Source organism: Hyla sarda, chromosome 5, assembly GCF_029499605.1.
Source record: "Hyla sarda isolate aHylSar1 chromosome 5, aHylSar1.hap1, whole genome shotgun sequence".
Lineage (NCBI taxonomy): Eukaryota > Metazoa > Chordata > Amphibia > Anura > Hylidae > Hyla > Hyla sarda.
In genome coordinates, this window is record NC_079193.1 from 227665856 (window position 1) to 227690780 (window position 24925).

The following is a 24925-nucleotide window of genomic DNA, read 5'->3' on the forward strand; positions in this document are numbered from 1 at the left end:
TAACACTGCACACACTGATCTTCATCATTGATCACTGGTTTCTCATAGGAAACCAGTGATCGATGATTCTGCCGCTTGACTGCTCATGCCTGGATCTCAGGCACTGAGCAGTCATTCGGCGATCGGACAGCGAGGAGGCAGATAGGGGCCCTCCCGCTGTCCTGTCAGCTGTTCGGGATGCCGCGATTAGCCGCGGCTATCCCGAACAGCCCGACTGAGCTAGCCGGCAACTTTCACTTTCGCTTTTAGCCGCGCTATTAGAGGCGGGTCCCGGCTTCACTATGACGCCGGGCCTGCCGTGATATGACGCGGGGTTACTGCGTAACCCCGCGTTATATCAGGAGAGCAGGACCAAGGACGTACCGGTACGTCCTTGGTCCTTAAGGGGTTAACCCCTTCCCTAATAAAAGTTTGAATCACCCCCCCTTTTCCCATTAAAAAAACTGCATAAATAATAATAAACATATGTAGTATTGCCACGTGAGTAGATGTCAGAACTATAAAAATATATAGTTAATTAAACCGCATGGTCAATGGCGTACGCGCAAATAAATTCCATATCATAAAAAAATTAATAAAAAATGATCAAAAAGTCCGATCAATGCAAAAACAGTACCGATAAAAACTTCAGAACACGGCACAAAAAATTAGTCCTCATACTGGCCCGTACGCGGAAAAATAAAAAGTTAAAGGGGTCAGAAGAAGACAATTTTAAACGCATTAATTTTCCTGCATGTAGTTATTTTTTTCAGAAGTGCGACAAAATCAAACCTATATAAGTAGGGTGTCATTTTAACCGTATGGACCTACAGAATAAATATAAGGTGTAATTTTTACCGAAATATGCACTGCGTAGAAACGGAAGCCCCCAAAACTTACAAAATTACATTTTTTGTTCAATTTTGTTGCACAATTAATTTTTTTTCCATTCGCCGTGGATTTTTGGGTAAAATGACTAATGTCACTGCAAAGTAGAATTGGTGGTGCAAAAAATTATGTGCAAAATTGAAAGGGTTGATTTTTAGAAGGTGATGAGGAAAAAAATGAAAATGTGAAAATGGAAAAACGCTAAATGTAAAAATCTGTTCTATAAATAAATAAATAAATAAATAAAAAGATTCTGCCATTGTCCAGTGTGGGGTGTTGGTGGCTAGAGCTCGGTATAGACGGTGCCTCAGCCGGTGACCCAGCGCAGCGTCCCACCCCGTACACAGCCCGCTCACCTCTACACTGATAGGAAACAGACTCCAGTCTCCGACGGGCTGACGTAGAGCGCTGCACGTCAGACGACAATACCCTACGTCGTGACGTGTTACGTTTAGTGGAGTGGAGTCGGGACAGACAGGCTGGGGAACGGTAAGTAGCAGGCTCTTTAGTGTTAACTCTCTGCTGACGGGACTGAGGACTGTCCTGAAGAGCAGTATCTGTCATTGCGCCTGAATCCATACAGGAAGCGTTATGTGGTAGCCCCGCCCCCTGTCAGTAGTGTTATGTGTCACGTGTCCAGTATTTACAATCACCCTGTAGTGTGACCCGACAAATGGCGTGTGTTCTGCGGGAGGTGATCACAGGGAGACATGTGGGCTGTCCCCATTGTCACCATAGGTAACAAGCAGAGAGGGAGAAGCTGGGGGTGCAGTGCTGGGCTTCTGGAGCAATGTGCTGCAATCTCATCTACTGTGTTTGCTGTGTGTAGGTGATCTGGGGATCCACAGCCATGTCTGGCTCTAAAGGCAGAGCGAAGAAAAAGGCCGTCACCCCATCTGACCTTTCACCTGACAACCTTCCTCTGCGATCCTCTGGACGACAGGTAATGATCCCCTATTCCTGTCTGTGTATATGTTTTATCCCTATTTATGATGAATCATCTTGTGCTTATGTTATTAGGGGCTGTTCACATCACATTTCCCCCTAGTGAACATGTTAAGAAAGACCCTAAGTAGGGCTGGGTGGTATATCGGTTCATACCGAATACCGAAATTTTTGTGCTGCACAATATGAATTTTAACCCATACCGCAATACCAGTTTTGCCCCTCCCCCTCGGGAAGAGATGGTCATCCCAGCGCTGCGCTGTCCCCACATCGGGAAACTAATCATATGTGACCCGCGAGCGCTGTTCTGGCCCCCCCCCCCAATTAATTATTAGCCCAGCGCTGCGCTGTCCCCATTGGGGTACTACTCACATGTCACCCGCAAGCGCTGCCCTCCTCGTCCTCCTGTTTGTTGCGGCCGCCGGCGCTAAAACTCTATACCAGTGGTCTTCAACCTCCAGATGTTGCAAAACTAAAACTCGTCCGGGCATGCTGGGAGTTGTTTTGCAACATCTGGAGGTCCGCAGGTTGAAGACCACTGCTCTATACTGTATCCCTATGCCTGAGCTGCAAAAGGCTAAACAAAATAAACTTTAACTCACCTTCCCCGTCGGTCCGGACCAGCTTCCTAGGGAATGGAATGTTGGAAAGCCATCAGCCTATCATCGGCCGCAATGATGTTCCGCCTCAGCCAGTGATAGGTTGAGCCCACTGTCATGTAAGGAGCCGGCTTCTTATATGACAATGGGCTCAGCCTGTCACCGGCCGAGGCGGAACATCACTGCGGCCGGTGATGGGCTGACGGCTGTCCGACGTTCACGTCCCCAGAAAGAGCGTAAGGCCGACGTAGGAACATGCGCTAAAGTTTATTTTTGTTTACCTTTTGCAGCCCAGGCATAGGGATACAGTATAGAGTGTCAGTGCCGGCCACAACAAACAGGAGGACGAGGAAGGCAGCGCTTGTGGGTGACGTGAGTAGTACCCCGATGGGGACAGCACAGCGCTGGGCTAATAATTTTTTTTTTTGGGGGGGTGGAATAGTGTTATATGCTGTGGAATCGCCATAAGTTACAAAAATACCGCGATACACATATTTGGCCATACCGCCCAGCTCTAACCTTAATGTGCGATCTAAACATCTAGCGTCATTTTATCTGCCATCTGGCAGGTACGTATCATTATACTGCAAATAGGATTGATGGAATTGCATAGATTTTCAAATTCCAACCAATAGAATCTTTTTTTTTTTTTTTTTTTTTTTTAATTATCCTTTAAATGGAACTGTCATTATAAAAACCCTTTTGATATGCCATAGACACATAGCAAAGGTTTTGATTGGTTGGGGTTTGAGTGTTCAGACCCTGGCCAATAAGTAGAACAAGTTGGGGAAAAGTGTAAGCTTAGCACATTCCTTCCCAGCCCTGTGTCACCTGCCCGAGAGGGTCTCCTAATGTAACTCTACGGGACCATTTTCCTCACATAGATACAGAGCAGGAGAGACGCTCCCCCCCCCCCCCCCCTCACCTTATAGTGATCAGTCAGGTTCTTGACTCTTGGGCAGGGACTGTCCCTATATATCATCCATGTCACAGTTACATCCACACCTCTTATAAGTCGAAACAAATCTTACCCCATCTCTCTTGTATATGCTTCCCTTACTGCCTATGTCTCCTTTATAACTACCCCATAATTACACTAATCCGTCTTGCATATGCTTCTTTTACTGTCCCTGTCACCCATATATCTATCCCTATTATTGCCCTTGTCACGTCAGCATCTGCCACTTTAATTATTGCCCTTTTCACTCTAGTACAGTGGTTCTTAACCTTGTTGGAGGTACTGAACCCCACCAGTTTCATATGCGCATTCACCGAACCCCTCTTAATTGGAAAAATAAAATGTGATTTATTTCAAATTCAAAACATAGGAGGTATATATTTAAGTATATATTTATACATAGGTGCTCAAAATGAACAAAACCATTAAGAACAAAGAACAAAACCATGAAAACATGATTTTCACACAAAGTCATAATGAATATTTACTGCAAATCAGTGACTTCTGCTGTTGTCTTTCAGGGACCAGTTCAGAAATGTGCGGCTTTACCTTAGCAAGTGCCACTCTCATGTCATTTTCGCAACAATGGCAGTGTTTCCCCACATTAGGCAGGCATAATTCGCCCACATTAGGCAGGCAGAGTTCGCCCACATTAGGCAGGCAGAGTTCGCCCACATTAGGCAGGCAGAGTTCGCCCACATTAGGCAGGCAGAGTTCGCCCACATTAGGCAGGCAGTATGTCCCCCACATTAGGCAGGCAGTATGTCCCCCACATTAGGCTGGCAGTATGTCCCCCTCATTAGGCTGGCAGTATGTTCCCCCACATTAGGTGCAATATAGTCTGCCACATTAGGCTGGCAGTATGTTCCCCCACATTAAGTGCAATATAGTCTGCCACATTAGGCTGGCAGTATGTTCCCCCACATTAGGTGCAATATAGTCCCCCACATTAGGCTGGCAGTATATTCCCCCACATTAGGTGCAATATAGTCCCCCACATTAGGCTGGCAGTATGTTCCCCCACATTAGGTGCAATATAGTCTGCCACATTAGGCTGGCAGTATGTTCCCCCACATTAGGTGCAATATAGTCTGCCACATTAGGCTGGCAGTATATTCCCCCACATTAGGTGCAATATAGTCCCCCACATTAGGTTGGCAGTATGTTCCCCCACATTAGGTGCAATATAGTCGTCCCCCCCCCACATTAGGCCGGCAGTATGTTCCCCCACATTACGTTGGCAGTATAGTTCCCCCCCACATTAGGTGCAGTGTGTTCCCCCACAGACATACAGCCTCCAGCCATACAGTATGGCTGGAGGCTGTATGCCTGTGTACTGCCCCATTTCAGTGTTCCGACCACCGCTCCTTTGGTCCGGCCATAGCAGGACTGGAGGATCACTGGTCGGAACACCGAAGCTGACGCGCCGCTGGTAAACACTTACCAACTGCCTTCTTGCTTCTTCTCCGCTCCTCCGCGCTCCGTTGCCATGGGCGCGCGCATGGGACGTGAGTGACGTCCCTGCGTGTGCTAGTTCCCGGCGGCCCCCGCGTTTTTAAAGTAAACGCGGGGACGCAGGGTTCTTAATAGAGGCGTCCCTATGTTCCGAAAGCATCTTTCGGAACACAGGAATGTACCGAGGCAAAAACACCCGGCGGGCCTCCCCGGCTGAACCCCTGAGATTGACTCACCGAACCCAGGTTAAGAACCACTGCTCTAGTATATGCCCTTTATTATTAATGGCCCTGTCACTGTTGTATATGCCCTCTTAATATTCCCAGTCACCCCTAGTATCTGCTCCTGTAGCTCTTACATTTTATTGCATCTGACACCTTTACATCTACCCCTATTATTGTCACTCTTGTTGTTGCCTCCTCACACTAGTATCTGCCTTCTTGTCCCCTGCTCTGCCTCCATACACTCCCTGTCTGTGTCCTTACACTCCCTGTCTGTGTCCATACACTCCCTGTCTGTGTCCATACACTCCCTGTCTGTGTCCAAACACTCCCTGTCTGTGTCCAAACACTCCCTGTCTGTGTCTATACACTCCATACACTCCCTGTCTGTGTCCATACACTCCCTGTCTGTGTCTATACACTCCATACACTCCCTGTCTGTGTCTATACACTCCATACACTCCCTGTCTGTGTCCATACGCTCCCAGTCTGTGTCCATACACTCCCTGTCTGTGTCACTGTACACAATCAGGTCATTGCTCCTCAAACCTGCAGAGAATCCCCTGGACCTGCTGCTGCCTTTACATCTTGTCCTTGTGCTGGCCATACTCCAGTCAAACCGTCTGGTCACCTTCTCAGTGATAGCAAATGCAGAGCCATCACCGGGCCGTGCTGAGAATTGAGGTTGGGGCATCACTGTTACAATTCCTGAGGTCAAAGGGCGCAGTAGAAATAACGGAAGGCTGGCAAATCAGGTGGCAGGCTTTCTCTGGGGAGCAGCCAGATCTGTTGACAAAGACCTAGGTGCTGATAGTAATGCCGCCTGCTTCCACAGCTAATAACTCACAATAGCAGCCAGTCTCAGGAGTGAGACCCGGCGTGATCAACAGCTTTTGACATGTTTGATTGACATGCGTCAAAGTTGTTTTTAATTAAAGTAACACTTTAAACAGATGTTGGTGTAACTGACAAACGGTTCCTATGTTCATCTATGGGTGACAGATTCAACTATTAGACACCCATGACGTTTTCCATTTAAAGTGCATGTTGGGAACATTTTCTGATGCAAAAAATGTGAGGTGAACAGCCCTTGAAGTATAACACATACACACTGCTAAATTATCCAATGTGGCTTGTGTTAGGTGAGGAGAAAGGCGAATGAAGCAATAGAAGATGATGAGGATTTCTTAGAGAAGAAATACAGGAAATGTGAAAAGGCGGGGTGTACAGCAACATGTCCGGTTTGCTTTGCCAGTGCCGCAGAAAGGTAGGATTCATCCAAGCTGTGGCATGCTAGCTGCTTTGTAGATTGGATCATTACTGAGAAATTACATCCAAAATGAAAAATAAGACAATGGGCAGAATATCCATGGTGGACTCCTACACAAAACATGCAGGGATGTCTCTCTTTTAAGGACTTACAGTAGATCTTTTCCCAATATAATACAAATGCCAGTTAGAACAGCAGCAGGTTTTTGAGGCAAAGTCTTACACTTGTGAATTTGTGTTTTATTTACTTGCTATTTTTTAACCCCTTAACGACAATGGATGTAAATGTACGTCATGGTGACGTGGTACTTAACGCACCATGACGTACATTTACGTGCCGCCATGATCGCGAGCACCGGAGCGGTGCTTGTGTCATGCGCGGCAGGTCCCGGCTGCTATCAGCAGCCAGGGACCCGCCGGTAATGGCGAACATCCGCCATCGCGCGAATGTCCACCATTAACCCCTCAGATGCCGTGATCAATACAGATCACGGCATCTGCGGCAGTGCGGTACTGTGAATGGATGATCGGATCGCCCGCAGCGCTGCCACGGGGATCCGATCATCCAGCATGGCAGCCGGAGGTCTCCTCACCAGGGTCTCCAGGGGTCTTCTGCTCTGGTCTGAGATCGAGCAGACCAGAGCAGAAGATCACCGATAATACTGATCAGTGCTATGTCCTATACATAGCACTGAACAGTATTAGCAATCAACTAATTGCTATGAATAGTCCCCTATGGGGACATAAAAAGTGTAAAAAAATAAAAATAAATAAAAAAAAAGTAAAAAAAATGTAAAATAAAAAAGTAAAAAAAAATTGAAAATTCCCCTCCCCCAATAAAAAGGTAAAATGTCAGTTTTTCCCATTTTACCCCCCCCAAAAAGCGTAAAATAAAATAATGAATACACATATTTGTTATTGCCGCGTGCGTAAAAGTCTGAACTATTCAAATATATTGTTAATTATCCCGTACGGTGAACAGCGTAAACGTAAAAAAAAAAAAAATTGCTACTTTTTTTGTCACATTTTATTCCAAAAAAATTTATAAAAAATGTATAAAAAGTAAAACCTAACCAAAAGTGGTACTGATAAAAACTACAGATCATGGCACAAAAAATTAGCCCTCATATCGCCCCATATACGGAAAAATTTGAAAGTTATAGGTGGTCAAAATAGGGCAATTTCAAACATACTAATTTTGTTAAAATGGTTTGAGATTTTTTTTTTAAGCGGTACAATTATAGAAAAGCATATAACATATAAAATAACTTTGTACTTTGTAATAACATCACTTATTTTACCATAAAATGTACGGCGCAACCAAACAAATATTTATGTGGGAAAATTTAAAAGAAAACCGCAATTTAGGAAATTTTTGAAGGTTTTATTTTCACGCTGTACACTTTCTGGTAAAAATTACATTTTTCTTTATTCTGTGGGTCAATACGATTAAAATGATACCCCTTATCATTTTAATCGTATTGACCCACAGAATAAAGAAAAATGTAATTTTTACCGGAAAGTGTACAGCGTGAAAATAAAACCTTCAAAAACTTCCTAAATTGCGGTTTTCTTTTAAATTTTCCCACAGAAATATTTGTTTGGTTGCGCCGTACATTTTATGGTAAAATAAGTGATGTAATTACAAAGTTATTTTATTCTCAGGATCCCTCGGGGTCTCAGATGTTGGACTTAACTGAACATAAAGTGATGGCAAGTCCTAGACATATGCTATCCCATTATAAGAATGAAATGCCCCTTCAAGTGTTTTTAACCATATATTTAACAGGGAATCTTGACAGCTCCATTTGCTGCTAAGAGCTACAGAGAACGTTGGATATCTATTAGGGTATAAGAGCTAACTGTACCTTTCCTGTAGCTGATGGTGGTTACTAAACTTATAAATTCTTCTTATTTCTAAGCCAAGGGTCAAGGAGGCAGGTCAGAGTTGCTCAAGTGTCACAGTCAGGCCTACCTTTTCACCCATTCTCCCCTCCTTCCAGCCCCTCCTTGACTAATGTACAGGGCTCTGTATATTAATCCAGAAGGGTCTGGGAGGTGAGGGTGAAGGGGGAGGTGTGCCGAGCTGTGACACTTGGCTTAGAAATAAGGTGATTTTCTATGACAGCCATCATCAGCTCCATGAAAAGTACAGTTTGTTTTTATATTAAAATAGCTATTCAATGATATCTGCAGCTCTTAGCAGCAAACACAGCTGCACATTCCATGAAAATCTTTTGCACATATCTGTGTACAACATTTAGCATTTCCTTTGTATGCATCCTGTATTGTATATGTATGCAGGTGATGTATGTGATAGTAAACCACCACTTTGCTCAGAGGTTTGTCACTAAAAATCTAACTAAGGCTGGGTTCACATCACGTTTTCTCCCATACGGGAGCGCATACGGCAGGGGGGAGCTAAAACCTTGCGCTCCCGTATGCCTTTCTATGTGCTCCCGTATGTAATTCATTTCAATGAGCCGGCCGGAGTGAAACGTTCGGTCCGGTTGGCTCATTTTTGCGCCGTATGCGCTTTTTCCCCGGACCTAAAACTGTGGTCAACCACCGTTTTAGGTCCGGTTGGAAAAGCGCATACAGTGCAAAAATGAGCCAACCGGACCGAACGTTTCACTCCGGCCGGCTCATTGAAATGAATGACATACGGGAGCACATACGAAGGCATACGGGAGCGCGAGATTTTAGCTCCCCCCTGCCGTATGTGCTCCCGTATGGGAGAAAACGTGATGTGAACCAGCCCTAAGGCTGAAACAACTAATCAATTAATCTGCAACTAATCGACTATGACAACAGTTGGCAACTATTTTCATAATCGATTAATTGGTTGGTCGATTAGTTGGTCAGCCAGTTTCTAAAGTTCACATACACTTAGCGAAGTGTAAGTGTATGTTTACCGAAGAGGGGGACCAGCACACACCATCTTCTGGTTCCTGCAGCTATCGTGAGTCCCCGGTTGTGAGGCTTTGTTCTAAATAGAGATGAGCGAACTTACAGTAAATTCGATTCGTCACAAACTTTTCGGCTCGGCAGTTGATGGCTTATCCTGCATAAATTAGTTCAGCTTTCAGGTGCTCCGGTGGGCTGGAAAAGATGGATACAGTCCTAGGAAAGAGTCTCTTAGGACTGTATCCACCTTTTCCAGCCCACCGGAGCACCTGAAAGCTGAACAAATTTATGCAGGATAAGTCATCAACTGCCGAGCTGAGAAGTTCGTGACAAATCGAATTTACTGTAAGTTCGCTCATCTCTAGTTCTGGCCAGATTCACAATAGTTACAGAGGGAAGATGCAGAAAGTAGAAGATAATGTGGGATGGCCCCCTCTTCACTAAATGGGCTGCTGGGGGCACGTAGGATGGACAACAGGGAATGTTCTGCTCCCATAGATTAAGTAACAGTAGTGAGAGCCTAAAAATCATCTTGTCCCCTCTCTGAAGGGTTACTGAAACAAAACCATACAGGTTTTTAAAAATCTTTTAAATTTACAGGTACAGATAGTCACACAATGTAAGGATCCATACGTTGTTGGTTTAACCAGAAGTAAAATGTGGTGTGACTTCTGTTCTTTAATACAGGTGTGCAAAGAATGGTTACACATCCAGATGGTATCATCTTTCTTGTGGGGAACATTTTTGCAATGAATGCTTTGATCACTACTATAGGAGGTAGGTAGTTGGTAGGTAGTATTATTATTATTATTAAGCTGCTGTTATTTAGCTCTGTTTCTGACGTTTCATTATTTTTTCTTTAGTCACAAAGATGGTTATGAAATATATTCTTCTTGGAAGCGTATATGGACAAGTAATGGGAAAAGTGAACCAAGTCCTAAGGCATTCATGGCTGACCAGCAGCTTCCCTACTGGGTAAGATACTTGGTCTTAACTTTTGTAGCTAAAATATACCGTATTTTTCGTCATATAAGACGCTCCGGCATATAAGACGCACCCAATTTTAAAGGAGGAAAATCTAGAAAAAAAAGATTCTGAACCAAATACAATGTAAAGGATAGGACAGTGATCTTCAACCTGCAGACCTCCAGATGTTGCAAAACTACAACTCCCAGCATGCCCGGACAGCCGTTGGCAACATCTGGAGGTCCGCAGGTTGAAGACCACCGGTATAGAAGGTAATACTCACGTGTCCCCGTCGCTCCGTACCCGTCACCGCTGCCCTGGATGTCGCCCTCCATCGCTGTTGCCGCGTCCCCGGGGTGTCCCCGTCGTTCCGGAACGTTTCTGCTGCCCGGTATCCTCGCTCTCCTTCGCCGCCATCACGTCGCTACGCACGCCGCACCTAATGGATGACAGGATGGCGTGCGTGACGACGTGATGACGACGAAGGAGAGCGCCGGCCATGCAGGGGATCTTGGCATGGAGCAGTCATTCGCCGATCGGACACCGAGGAGGCAGGTAAGGTCCCTCTTGGTGTCCTGTAAGCTGTTCGGGATGCCGCAATTTCACCGTGGCGGTCCCGAACAGCCCGACTGAGCAGCCGGGTTAGTGTCACTTTCACTTCAGACGCGGCGGTCAGCTTTGATCGCCGCGTCTGAAGGGTTAATACAGGGCATCACTGCGATCGATGATGTCCTGTATAAGCCGCGGGTCCCGGCTGTTGAAGGCCGCAGGGACCGCCGCAATAGGACAGGATTTTGTATTTGCCGTATAAGACGCACCAACTTTCCCCCCCCCCAGTTTTGGGGAAGAAAAAGTGCGTCTTATATGGCGAAAAATACGGTAAGTGCCTTTACTCATATTATCATTTATCAAACAACTTATCTACTAATGTTCATTGACAAGAACACTTAAAATGGTAGCTGTAGCCAGGAATCAGAGGCGCTGTCATATCGGGGATGGGAGCTACTGGAGGAGGATACACGCTTATGAGTCCTGACTGTCCCCAGTAATAAATGAGTGTGCAAGCAATATGGTAATATGGAGACAAAAATTACACATTTCTGTTTCAGCTTGGTAAATCTGGGTCAATGTCTAGTGTCTTCTGACCTCAGTATTATGTGTAGATTACAATGGACTATGCTGTGGGTTTGCTTGGGGTGATAAACAGTGTATACTACATGTCTGAATGCTGGTGACATCATTAACATATTGCTTATGGTTATAAATACTAAAATGTAATTCAGATATAATCATGCCCTTTGACCTCCTAAAGTACTAGCTACATACATACAGGTGGGTGATCACTATTTACTGTATGGCTATACAGTGATCCCTCAACTTACAATGGCCTCAACATACAATAGTTTCAACATGCAATGGTCTTTTCTGGACCATTGTAAGTTGAAACCAGACTCAACATACAATACTACAGACAGACCAGATCTGTGAAACATGTCAATGAACCGACCAATCAAAATGGGCATTCACTGGTAAAACCCCTGTATTTCTGAAGTGTATGCACTAACTGGTGTCTGGTAGCACCCCCTACAGTACAGGGAGCTATTACCTGTTCTGTACTACTCTTTGGGCCAGGGTTAGCTGCTCCTTTGGACACCAGGTGAGGGCGGCTCCATGTTACTTTTTTAGGACATAGTGTGTACTGTACAGGACCCCGAAGAAGCTCCTGTCCTCTACATAGACCACTGTTTCCCAAGCAAGGTGCCCCCAGCTGTTGCAAAACTACAACTCCCAGCATGCCCGGACAGCCTTTGGCTGTCCGGGCATGCTGGGAGTTGTAGTTTTGCAACAACTGGAGGCTCCCTGCTTGGGAAACACTGACATAGACAGTGATTACAGCTTCCAGCAGCTCTTTCTTACTTTTATATGTAAGGACTTGTTTTATCTATATTAGTTATCTACTTTAATCCTCACTTTTTTTCCTATTTTTGGATGACATTTTGGGGCTTCAGTAGCAATTACCAGGTTTCCATAGAGTTATGGTCTCAACATACAATGGTCGTCCTGGAACCAATTAATATTGTAACTTGAGGGACCACTTTATATTTTTGTTGTTGTCACCTTGTTCAGATTTTTTTGTGTGACTTGTTTGCCATTAAAAAAAAATAAATGTAAAGCCTTTATTATATGTTTTCTCAAATAACTAGGTACAGTGCACAAAACCTGAATGTGGAAAATGGCGTCAGTTAACAAAGGAGATACAACTAACTATGCAAATGGCAAAGACGTACAGATGTGGTATGAAGCTAAATAGTGCTCTTAAGGTACTATGTCATGATACTATACAAAATAAGAGCTCAGCTAGACTTTTGAAAGCACTGTTTTAAAAATTAAAGCTAGCTAATTTATTGGTTCCTATGGAGATTTTTTTTTTATACTTATGACTGCACTGTATTTCTCATAGCATCCTACTGGACTTTCTCCACTGCTGCCAGGCCTTCTTCATACATGAGTAGGGGTATGATTAACATTTTTGACAGCAGGTTTCCTGCACTTTGTGGACAATTATTTCATCTTTAAAGGGGTTATCCACCATAAGGTGATTTTAGTATGTACCTGGCAGACAGTAATGGACATGCTTAGGAAGGATCTGCGCTTGTCTTGGGGCTAAATGGCTATATTGTGAGATCACCAAAACACTTTTGTGAACTGGTATTTCCTGTTTGACTTTTCTTTTTTTGACTACAAATCCCGCAATTCCATTTTCCTCCCTCCCACACATCAGCCACCCCACCCATTGAAACATAAATGAGCTGCATCCATTCAAAGACCTGTGGTTTTCAATCAGGGTGCCTACAGCTGTTGAATTAGTTGCAGATTGATCTCTCTCCCACCAAGCGATCACTCCACCCTTTGAAGCAGACAGGCTCCCTGTCATCAGCTGACTAGTCAGTCAGGTCTCAGCCACATTGCAACCCGGGAAAAAATCTGAGACCACAGTGATTTTGTATGCTGGTAAAATTAAATATTGGGGTGAAAATCACGGAAGAATAGTGAGAAAACCGTCACACACAGGTACAGACACTATATTATGAACTACACTAACTTTACAGCCCCTGTAGCATAGTCAAAAAAAATTCCTGGAATACCCTTTTAATTTTTAATAACCAAACATATCAATTGCCAAGTAAGATGAAAACGCTAAAGAAGTTTTTACCATGTAAAACTATACCCACCAGTAGGAGTTAAACGGTGGTAATAGTATTCTGGGAGTTGTTGTTTCACTATTCATACAGTGGGGCAAAAAAGTATTTAGTCAGCCACCAATTGTGCAAGTTCTCCCACTTAAAAAGAAGAGAGAGGCCTGTAATTATCATCATATGTATACCTCAACTATGAGAGACATAATGAGAAAAAAATCCATAAAATCACATTGTCTGATTTTTAAAGAATTTATTTGCAATTTATAGTGGAAAATAAGTATTTGGTCACCTACAAACAAGGAAGATTTCTGGCTCTCACAGACCTGTAACTTCTTCTTTAACCCCTTAAGGACCAAGCCCATTTTCACCTTAAAGGAAAACTGTCAGATATTTTCTCCCGCACTATCCATAGTACTGATGGATAGTGTGGGAGATGCTGATTAAAATGAGCCCTACCTTACCTGGATGCGCCGTTCGCACGCAATTGTACTTTTATTCTATGTGTATATCTTGCTGTAACTGGCACGGGCGGGGCTTCTGCAGCTTAACTGGCACTGACGTCAGCACCGCTTATGAATATTCAACCCTCTCCCTCTCTTCGCCGCTCCTAACCTAGTGGTAAATTTTCGTCGATACTTGCATAATTTCTTGGTGAAAAATTCTCACATTTCATGAAAAATTTGAAAATTTAGCATTTTTCTAACTTTGAAGCTTTCTGCTTGTAAGGAAAATAGACATTCCAAATACATTTTATATTGAATCACATATACAATAGGTCTAATTTATGTTGGCATCATAAAATTGTCATGTTTTTACTTTTGGAAGACATCAGAGGGCTTCAAAGTTCAGCAGCAATTTTTAAATGTTTCACAAAATGTTTAAAATCTGAATTTTTCAGGGACCGGTTCAGTTTTGAAGTGGATTTCAGGGCCCTTCATATTAGAAATAACCCATAAATGACCCCATTATAGAAACTGCACCCCTCCAAAATATTCAAAATGACATTCAGAAAGTTTGTTAACCCTTTAGGTGTTTAACAGGAATAGCAGCAAAATGAAGGAGAAAATTCAAAATCTTCATTTTTTACACTCACATGTTCTTGTAGACCCAGTTTTAGAATTTTTACAAGGGGTAATGAATTTGAATTTAGAATTTTTACAAGGGGTAATTTTTACAAGGGAGAAAAAGACCCCCAAAACCTGTAACCCAATTTCTCTTGAGTAAGGAAATACCTCATAGGTGTATGTCTTGTGTTCGGCGGGCGCAGTAGATGGCTCAGAAGGGAAGGAGGGACAATGGAATTTTACAGAAATTTTTTGGGGGGGGCATGTCACATTTTAGGAAGCCCCTATTGTGCCAGAACAGCAAAAAAAAAAAAAAAAAACACATGGTATATTATTTTGGAAACTACACCCCTCAAGGCACGTAACTAGGGGTCCAGTGAGCCTTAGCACCCCACAGGTGTTTGAGGACTTTTCGTTAAAGTGTGATGTGTAAATGAAAAAAAAAAATTTTTTTCACTAAAGTGCAGTTTTTTCCCCAAATAGACAATTTTTACAAAGGGTAATGGGAGAAAATGCCCCCCAAAATTTGTAACCCCATCTCTTCTGAGTTTGGAAATACCCCATGTTAGGACGTAAAATGCTCTGTGGGCAAACTAGAAGGAGCCACATTTGTCTTTAGGAATTCAAATTTTGCTGAAATGGTTTTTGGGGGGCATGTCGCATCGAGGAAGCCCCTATGGTGCCAGAACAGCAAAAAAACAAACAAACCACATGGCATACTATTTAGGAAACTACACCCCTCAAGGAACGTAACAAGGGGTACAGTGAGCCTTAACACTCCACAGGTGTTTGAAGACTTTTTGTTAAATTCGGATGTGTAAATGGGAAAAAAAAAAAGTCTTCACTAAAATTCAGTTTTTTTCCCAAATTTTAGATTTTTACAAGGGGTAAGGAGAAAATGCCACCCAAAATTTGTAACGCCATTTCTTCTGAGTATGGAAATACCCCATGTGTGGATGTCAATTGCTCTTCTGGCGCACTACAATGCTCAGAAGAGAGATCATTTGTTTGGAATGGAAGTTGGGGGCCATGTGCATTTACAAAGCCCCCCGTGGTGCCAAAACAGTGAACCCCCCACCCCCACATGTGACCCCATTTTAGAAACTACACCCCTCAAAAATAACATTTTTCATTTTCACGCACCACTGTTCCAAAAATCTGTCAGACACCTGTGGGGCGTAAATGCTCACTGCACCCCTTATTACATTACATGAGGGGTGTAGTTTCCAAAATACGGTCACATGTGGGGAGGGTCCATTGTTCTGGCACTATGGGGGCTTTGTAAACACATGTGGCCTTCAATTCCAGACAAATTTTCTTTCCAAAAGCCCAATGGTGCTCCTTCTCTTCTGAGCATTGTAGTGCGCCAGCAGCAGAGCACTTTACATCCACATATCTGGTATGTTCTTACTCAGAAGAGTTTTAGTAAATATTTTTTTTCCCATCCAACTTTAACGAAAATTCGTCAAACACCTTTGGTGTGTTAAAGCTCACTATACCCCTTGTTACGTTCTGTGAGGGATGTAGTGTCCAAAATGGGGTCACACATGGGTATTTATTTTTTTGCGTTTATGTCAGAACCTCTGTGCAAATCACCAATTTAGGCCTTAAATGTACATAGTGCGCTCTCACTCCTGAGCCTTGTTGTGCATCCGCAGAGCATTTTACGCCCACATATGGAGTGTTTCCGTACTCAGGAGAAATTGCGTAACAAATTTTGGGGTATTTTTTTCCTTTGGCCTCTTGTGAAAATAAAAACTATCAGGCAACTCCAGCATGTTAGTGTAAACATTTTAATTTTTTTTACAGTAACAGGCTGGTGTAGACCCCAACTTTTCCTTTTCATAAGGGGTAAAAGGAGAAAAAGATCCCCCAAATTTGTAGAGGAATTGCTCCCGAGTGCGGAAATACCCCATATGTGGCCCTAAACTGTTTCTTTGAAATACGACAGGGCTCTGAAGTGAGAGAGTGCCATGCGCATTTGAGGACTAAATTAGGGATTGCATAGGGGTGGACATAGTGGTATTCTATGCCAGTGATTCACAAACAGAGTGCCAACAGCTGGAGGCTCCATTTTGGAAACACCGCCGTACGATACATTTTTCATTTTTATTGGGGGGGACAGTGTAGGAGGTGTATATGTAGTGTTATACCCTTTATTATGTGTTAGTGTAGTGTAGTGTTTCTAGGGTACATTCGCACTGGCAAGGGTTTACGGTGAGTTTCCCGCTAGGAGTTCGCGCTGCAGCAGAAAATATGGCGCAGCTGAAACTTGAAGCTGGAAACTCACTGGAAACCCGCCCGTGTGAATGTACCTTGTACACTCACAAGGGGGGGGGGGGGGCAAACCTCCAGCTGTTTCAAAACTACAACTCCCAGCATGCACTGACAGACCATGCATGCTGGGAGTTGTACTTTTGCAATAGCTGGATTCACACTGGTTGGAAAACCTTCAGTTAGATTTTGTTCCCAAACTCTGTATTTTCCAACCAGTGTGCCTCCAGCTGTTGCAATACTAATACTGCCAGCATGTACTGATCGCCAAAGGGCATGCTGGGAGATGTAGTTATGCAACAGCTAGAGGTACACAACTCCCAGCATGCCGAGACAGCCATTTGCTCTTCGTGCATGATGGGAGTTGTGGCCCTCCAGATGGCCCTACAAATCCAAGCATGCCAGACAGCAAACTGCTTTGTGGGTATGCTGGGAGTTGTATTTTTGCAAGATCTAGAGGGCCACAGTTTAAAGACCACTGCACAGTGGTCTCCAAACTGTAGCCCTCCAGATGTTGCTAGGCAGCAACTCGCCGGCTTCCGTAGGATCGCCGCACCGCCGTCCTCTGCCACCGATAATTGACCCTCCGGCGCCGGTCACATCATGGTTCCCCTGCTCTGCCTGGACTACAGTGGGTGGGCAGAGGGGGAAACCGAACTTTAACCCCCCCCCCCCACCCCTGATCTGCTGTTGGTCGGTCGCTTCTGACCGACCAATTGCAGGGATAGGAGGGGTGGCACCGCTGCCACCTCACTCCTATCCCTTCAGGGGGATCATGGGTGTCTTGGACAACCCGATCCTCCTTATTTTCCGAGTCACCGGAGACCCGTATGACATGGAATCTTCGCAGATCACCAGCCATTAATACCGGTAACGAGTGGAGGACAGAGGAGACTCTTAACCACTTGGGGACCACTTAACCACTTAAGGACCAAGGGCGACATGGGGGGGGGGGGGGTCTCAGGACCCCCCCAGCGGTTTGCACAGGTGCCTCCTGAATGAATTCAGCAGGCATCCCAGTCCAGTCCCCACCGCTCACCGGGTGGGGACTGGACCAGGATGCCTGCTGAAATCATTTAGCAGGCACCCTTGCAAACCCCTGGGGGGGGCTGAGACCCCCCATGTCACCCTTGGTACGCCCTTGGTCCTTGGTGCGCCCTTGGTCCTTAAGTACCAGGGAGCCAGGGCGTATCAGTATGCCCTTGGTCCCTAAGTGGTTAAGAGTCTCCTCTGTACTCCACTCGTTACCTGTATTAATGGCACCTGTTTGAACGTATCAGTATAAAAGACACCTGTCCTCAACCTCAAACAGTCACACTCCAAACCCCACTATGGCCAAGACCAAAGAGCTGTCGAAGGATGCCAGAAACAAAAGTGTAGGCCTGCACCAGGCTGGGAAGACTGAATCTGCAATAGCCAAGTGTGAAGAAATAAACTGTGGGAGCAATTATTAGAAAATGGAAGACCTACAAGACCACTGATAATCTCCCTCGATCTGGGGCTCCACGCAAGATCTCACCCCATGGTGTCAAAATTATCACAAGAACGGTGAGCAAAAATCACAGAACCACACTGGGGGACCTAGCGAATGACCTGCAGAGAGCTGGGAACGAAGTAACAAAGGCTACCATCAGTAACACACTACGCTGCCAGGCACTCAAATCATGCAGTGCCAGACGTGTCTCCCTGCTTAAGCCAGTACATGTCTGGTCCCGTCTGAAGTTCGCTAGAGAGCATTTGGATGATCCAGAAGAGGATTGGCAGAATGTCATATAGTCAGATGAAACCAAAGTAGAACTTTTTTGTAAAAACTCAACTCGTCAAGTTTGGAGGAGAAAGAATGCTGAGTTGCATCCAAAGAACACCATACTTACTGTGAAGCATCATGCTTTTGGGCTGTTTTTCTGCTAAGGGACCAGGACAACTGATCCGTGTAAAGGAAAGAATGAATGGGGCCATGTATCGTAAGATTTTGAGTGAAAACCTCCTTCTATCAGCAAGGGCATTGAAGTTGAAACAGGGCTGGGTCTTTCAGCATGACAATGATCCCAAACACGCCGCCCGGGCAATGAAGGAGTGGCTTCATAAGAAATATTTCAAGGTCCTGGAGTGACCTAGCCAGTCTCCAGATCTCAACCTCATAGAAAACCTTTGGAGGGAGTTGAAAGCCTGTGTTGTCCAGCGACAGCTCCAAAACATCACTGCTCTAGAGGAGATCTGCATGGAGGAATGGGCCAAAATACCAGCAACAGTGTGAGAAAACCTTGTAAAGACTTACAGAAAACGCTTGACCTCTGTCTTTGCCAACAAAGGGTATATAACAATGTATTGAGATGAACTTATGTTGTTGACTAAATACTTCCACCATAATTTGCAAATAAATTCTTTACAAATCTGACAATGCGATTTTATGGATTTTTTTTCTCATTATGTATGAAATTTACAGGCCTCTCATCTTTTTAAGTGGGAGAATTTGCACAATTGGTGGCTGACTAAATACATTTTTGCCCCACTGTAACTGCAGAACTTTACAAATATCTACAGCACTGATGGGACATAAAAATAATACACAATGATATCAGTGACTCACAGGTGATGTTTTCGCTATAGTCTTTTCTTCTCCATCTGGTCCAGACATACCGTAAGTATTTGTGATATTTGATGAAAGTCTGTAGATTTAGAATATTGTACATGTAAATATAAATGGACATTTAACCAAACATTACAAACTTAAAGTGTACCTGTCAGATCCTACAAAAAAACCACATGATCCTGATCGTGTACATGTAATTTTCATGTCTCTATCAACCATATTTCTCAAAAAAAAAAATAGCATACTACAGCTGCTCACTGTCTTTTTCATCCTTGCAAAGGGAGGGGGCGTGTCCCTTTCTTGCCTGCATTGTGATGACTCCTCCCCCTCCCTCACTCACTGCTTTTGGAGGAGCATAGCAACCCTGCTCTGTAACCCTTTTCTTTCTGATTTTATTCTGTGTACACACACACAAAATGATTTTTAGAGATTGCCTGTGCTCTACCACCAAAGACAATATGGTTAGTGTATAACTTACATCTTCCTATGTCATTCATGTGTGTCATCCTTAGGCTGTCCTGTAATGCTGGAACTTGTAGTTTTGGAATTGTTGGAGGTACACTGTTTGGATAACTCTCTTTTTACAGCAGGGTTGCCTTCAGCTGTGTGCCTACAACTTTTGCAAAACTACAACTACCAGCATGCCCAAACATCCTTTGACTGTCCAGGAATGCTTGGAGTTTTAGTTTTGCCACAGCTGGAGGCATGTGTTACGTAAAACTCAATGTTACAGCAGTGTTACTGCAGGCTGCTTTGCTCCTGCAGTCTTGTCAATCAGCCATCTCGTGTCCATAACCCTTGGACATGCTCATGCTGCTGTGGGGCTCATCAGTGTCCCAGGAGGTATGGGGACCCCTAGTAGTGGGATTTTCAAAGGCAGTTTTCTTTAATAAAATGTAAAAATGTTTAAAGAAGTATATTAGAGAGACTATTGTTTTGCCAAGATGTCCAAGATATAAAAAGTTTTTGTATCTGACAGTGCTCATTTAATGTATGAATGTTTTATTTATCAGTAATGGTTTATAAAATCATGGCTTTGTCCAAGATGAAGCACAGGCATGGACAAAGTCCAGTTAGTGAGAGTGGGCTAGCACTCCTATGTGCTCTTTCCTGTCTGATATCACTCCTTTGTGCTCTCTCCTGTCTGATAGTACTCCTCTGTGCTCTCTCCTGTCTGATAGCACTCCTCTGTGCTCTCTCCTGTCTGATAGTACTCTTCTGTGCTCTCTCCTGTCTGATAGCACTCCTCTGTGCTCTCTCCTGTCTGATAGCACTCCTCTGTGCTCTCTCCTGTCTGATAGCACTCCTCTGTGCTCTCTCTTGTCTGATAGTACTCCTCTGTCGGACATGAGCAAGCACAGAGGAGGGCTAGCCCACCCTCACTGGGCTTTGTCCATGCCTGTGCTTCAGCTTAGACAAAGCCATGATTTTATAAGCCATGATTTCTATAAAAATAACATTTTCTTATGAAGTATATTAGAAAGGTTAAAGTTTTGCCAAGATGTAAAACATATAAAAACTTTTTGTATCGGACAGTGACCATTTAATGAATGTTTTATTTATCAGTAATGTATATTTATAACTTTTGTTTTCAATGTGTTCATATTTTAGGCTGAAGGATCAGATCACTGCTCTTTGCCAGAAGATTTGGTAGGTGCACATGTATAGAAATTAACATATAAGCCTTTATTTATTAAAGAGTACCTGCCATATCCCACAAAAAAAGTGTTATGTGTTACTCAGTACCTAATTCTGATCATGTAGAAATAGGCCCTCATTTACTTAAGTCCAACCGACTCTTTTTCTCGGTTATTGCGCCTAAATTTTAGTCGCAACGTCTGTGCGACTATTTATGCGACTGACACTTTAGAAAACACTTGGAGTGGTTTTTTTTGGGCGTGTTTTATGCAAAAATGGGCGTTTTACCGACAAAAACAAAAAATACTCTGAATACTTCCAAAATCACTCGAGAAAAAGTGTAAGTTTGCCTCACACAATAACCGACAGCCAAGAGGCCGAGTGAAATTCCCAAAATTGAGTAATTTGTAACAAGGGACTGTTTGTTTGTCATTTTTGTTTTTTTGTGAAAGTAACTTGTTTTATAACCTGAAAACATTTTGTACAGTTCAACACTTTAATGAATAAAATATTGAATGCTTTTGTGATAGTTAATGTTTAAATATTTTTTTCTTTTTAACACATTTGCAATATTAGGTTTAAATGAATTTAACACCCAAGCTGATAAACAAGGATAATTGTTATAATGTTTGAACAATTATAACACATGAATACTGCACTTTTGATTCATGGAAACATTTTTAAACAAACAAGTCTAAACCATTTTGACTCACACACAACTAATTTCTTTAGCTCGGAGTTTGTGCGACACAAAAAAATGTGCGACAGAAAAATAACCGACATGTGCGACAGAATAGTAAATAAGCCTGAAAAAAAGGACGAGTGATATTGAAATCACTCCAGAATAAACACTCCACACTTCAATCAGGGCCATAATCTTTATGGGGGACATTTATCATTGGATATACACTCTCTTAATTGTCTATTCTGTGTAAAAAATGTTGTGCAATTGCGTATTTTGCGTGTTTTTTTTTTTTTTTTTTTTTGTGTACATTTTGATAGAACTTCACATCTGGAATTCTAAGTCAAGGTGTAAATTAGCGCAAAAAACACTGTACTTCAATTTATCAATTGCGTACTTTTTGTTTACACCCTCAAACTCTGCGCAAGTACTTCAAATATTGCGCAAAAATACACTAGCACGGAGGTCGTGTAAAAGTTTGTAAGACAACAACCTATATTCAATCCTTTTGTCCTTAATTACTAAATGTAGTAAGTTTTATTAAATTATTCCCTACCTAACTATTTCTCTCAAGCCTTCACTATCCTATTTAAAATTGCTTATATTATGCCAGAGACGCTGTGCCCCTTCACCCTTGTGCTCTTATGCGAGGTGAAGCGATAACCCCGCGTAATAGTGAGTCTGTCCCAATGGCAGTGATGTCCGGTATTATCTCCTTAGACGCAACAATCATATTCAAATTTAGCTGATAAAAGGCCACAAACCTGCGAGGAATGAAAGAAAGAAGAAATTCCCAGGCTACAGGGTGCGAAAACGCCACTGCTCTGTGAGGAGGGGCTCTGTGTTGTGTATGTGGTAGAGTAAGAGTGCACGATAGAACGTGGGGGCGGTCCTATATTTGCACAATATTTATCAAATGACGTGCACAATTTTAGTAAATCTTGCACAGCAGTGTACTTTAGAGTGGCTGTGTAAAATGGTAGATCAGTGTCTACAATAGACAAATAATGAAAAGTGTCCCCCTATGTGTCTAGTTCCTATATTTTTCTCACAAATACATTCTTTCTGTTGCTCACTTGGTTTGTTATCCTGTGCTTTGGACAGACCTGTCTGTCTGTCTCATGCCCTCACTCTACATGACTCCTCTTCCTCCACAAGTCTGCTGTGGTGTGCTGTATCTCTTCATCCAATTACTGCAGGCTGCATGAAGAATAGTAGTTTTGTCCTCACTGGATTTTGTCCCTGCCTGTTCTTTAGCTTGGACAAAGATGATGCTGCAGCCAGACAGGATTATGTTCTGGATGGATGGCAACCCCTAGTGGATTTTCTTTTTTATAAGGAGATTAAATATTAAAAGGAGATTGAATGTTCTTATGAAGTATATTAGAATTATATTACATTCTAATGGAGCCCATTACCTGCATGAGTCATATTGAATGGTCAGCCGGGGATTGAAGTGCACAACTGCGTGTCTCCCAGCTATATATAAAGAACGGTGAAAGTCTTAGCACTGATACACCGACTGATCAAATCTTTTTCACAAAGATTGTATATATAGCAGCTAATGGGATAACACAGTGTTCAAGTATAGTGTCTATATATGTCTGAAGTTACATGTATAATAAATACTGTTTTATAAATGCAAATTTTGTAGCAGGCTGTGTCAGGGTTTAATAAGATTTGATGTGCAGTATTTTTGTTGTCCTCCACACAAAATAATGGGGATGCTTCTGTTGACTGCAGGCTGATGTCCTGTGATTGTAAAGTGTAAATAGCCACGAAAACAATCTAAAAAAAACCTGCTCTTTCTAAAGCAATTTTAACTAAAGCGTAATTGGCTTATGCAGCTAGATATCGGCCTTATGCACATGAATAAATGGGGGGGGGGGGGGCTTTGTATTGGCCTAATAGAAACCTTAAAGAGTACCTGTCACTAAATAAACTTTTCTAAGCTAACTACTCCTAACACTCCTCCTACCCTTAGAAAACATTTCAGAGCTTTAAAGCTGTGTATCCTACCTTTCTCCTTGCTTACATAGTAAAATCTCCCAGCAGAAGAAAGTGGGCGTTTCCCAGCAGGCATGACCTCACTGAAGCCTGCTGGGGGACTACTTCCACCCTCACATTGTTGCAGTGCTGTGATGAATAAAAGACCTCAAGCTCTGAGCAGCATCTTTCAGTCTTTTTATCTTTCAGTGAGGTTCTGTTCAGCTTTTAGTCTGTGCAGCTTAGTCTCTGCAGCTGCTTTCAGTGAGGCTCTTTGCAGCTGTCAATCAAGCCATCACAAGCAGGAGACAAAAATCTGAGAGTTTGATCAGATGGAATGTGTTCTGGCCAAGAAGGGAGACCCCTTGTGGCCAGAAGTATACAGCAGAAAAACTAACATAAAATGTTTATTTTTTTATTTTATTTAAATAGAAGCCAATTACAAAATGTATTTATTTGGCATAACGAATCAAATATAAAAAATCATGTTTAATGACATTGCCCATTTAACATGACAGAGGTACTGTAACAGGACATGAATGTAACAATACTTTTATGAAAACCTCCCAATGTGTCTGTAGTATTAATGCAAAGAAGAGAAAAATTATTTGCAAATTTAATAGTGGCATTAAAGACTTTATTGCTGTGATTATCTCTGCTAGAGATGATGCAACCAAATTTACTTACCAACATTGGAAAAAATATATAAAAGAGGGTTCTATGTGTTTCCTCTTATTTGGATATTGCTTCGCAAGGCACCTCTGCAGTAATTAAAGCGCAGAACAAAGCGTACTGCAAGGAGTTGTAGTGCGCATGCAGAACTGCGGGGAGACTTGGGACCTCCATTTTTAAGATTACAAAAATAGACAAACATGCAAGAATAAGGAAATAACTATGATATTTTCTCAGGGCGTATTGTTTATGGATTATGATCCCAGTTGACTCTTTGGATGCTTTATGCTATGTAATCGTCTATCTGCTATGTATTGTCTGTATAGTCTATTATATTGTACTGTATTATCTATTGACAGAGGGTTTCAGAGGTATCAACACAGCCATGGTATGCAATGCTTATTCTTCCTCCGCTCCTGAAAGACAGCCCAGCTGCCCCATTGCTAGCCGCTTATTACCCTGACTGTGTAGGCATGAGCCCATCATGCACCAACACAAACCGTCTTCATGGAGAAAGCAAGCTAGAGCAAAGCAGAGGAGCAGCTTCTAATTCTGGTATGCCTCTATACGCAGTTAATATATTTATCATTACATGCTAACTATTTCCTATTATTAATTCCCTACTATTC

At 43.0% G+C, this 24925-nt stretch overlaps 1 protein-coding gene across 3 annotated transcripts in view; it reads left to right on the forward strand.

Annotated features, from left to right (window-relative positions):
• Window positions 1-1262: 1262 nt before the first annotated feature.
• Window positions 1263-24925, forward strand: part of KDM1B (lysine demethylase 1B) — a 95831-nt gene continuing 72168 nt past the window's right edge. Inside the window, exons 1-8 of one of the 3 annotated variants that reach the window (XM_056521249.1) lie at window positions 1263-1356; window positions 1697-1810; window positions 6188-6312; window positions 9909-9998; window positions 10085-10196; window positions 12392-12508; window positions 20930-20968; window positions 24656-24851. In XM_056521249.1, coding sequence (XP_056377224.1) covers window positions 1718-1810; window positions 6188-6312; window positions 9909-9998; window positions 10085-10196; window positions 12392-12508; window positions 20930-20968; window positions 24656-24851 — 772 coding nt within the window. In that variant the 5' untranslated portion in view covers window positions 1263-1356; window positions 1697-1717. Of the gene's footprint in view, window positions 1357-1421; window positions 1606-1696; window positions 1811-6187; window positions 6313-9908; window positions 9999-10084; window positions 10197-12391; window positions 12509-20929; window positions 20969-24655; window positions 24852-24925 lie in introns of those variants that run through there. The other 2 variants (XM_056521250.1, XM_056521251.1) reach the window with 2 other exon arrangements.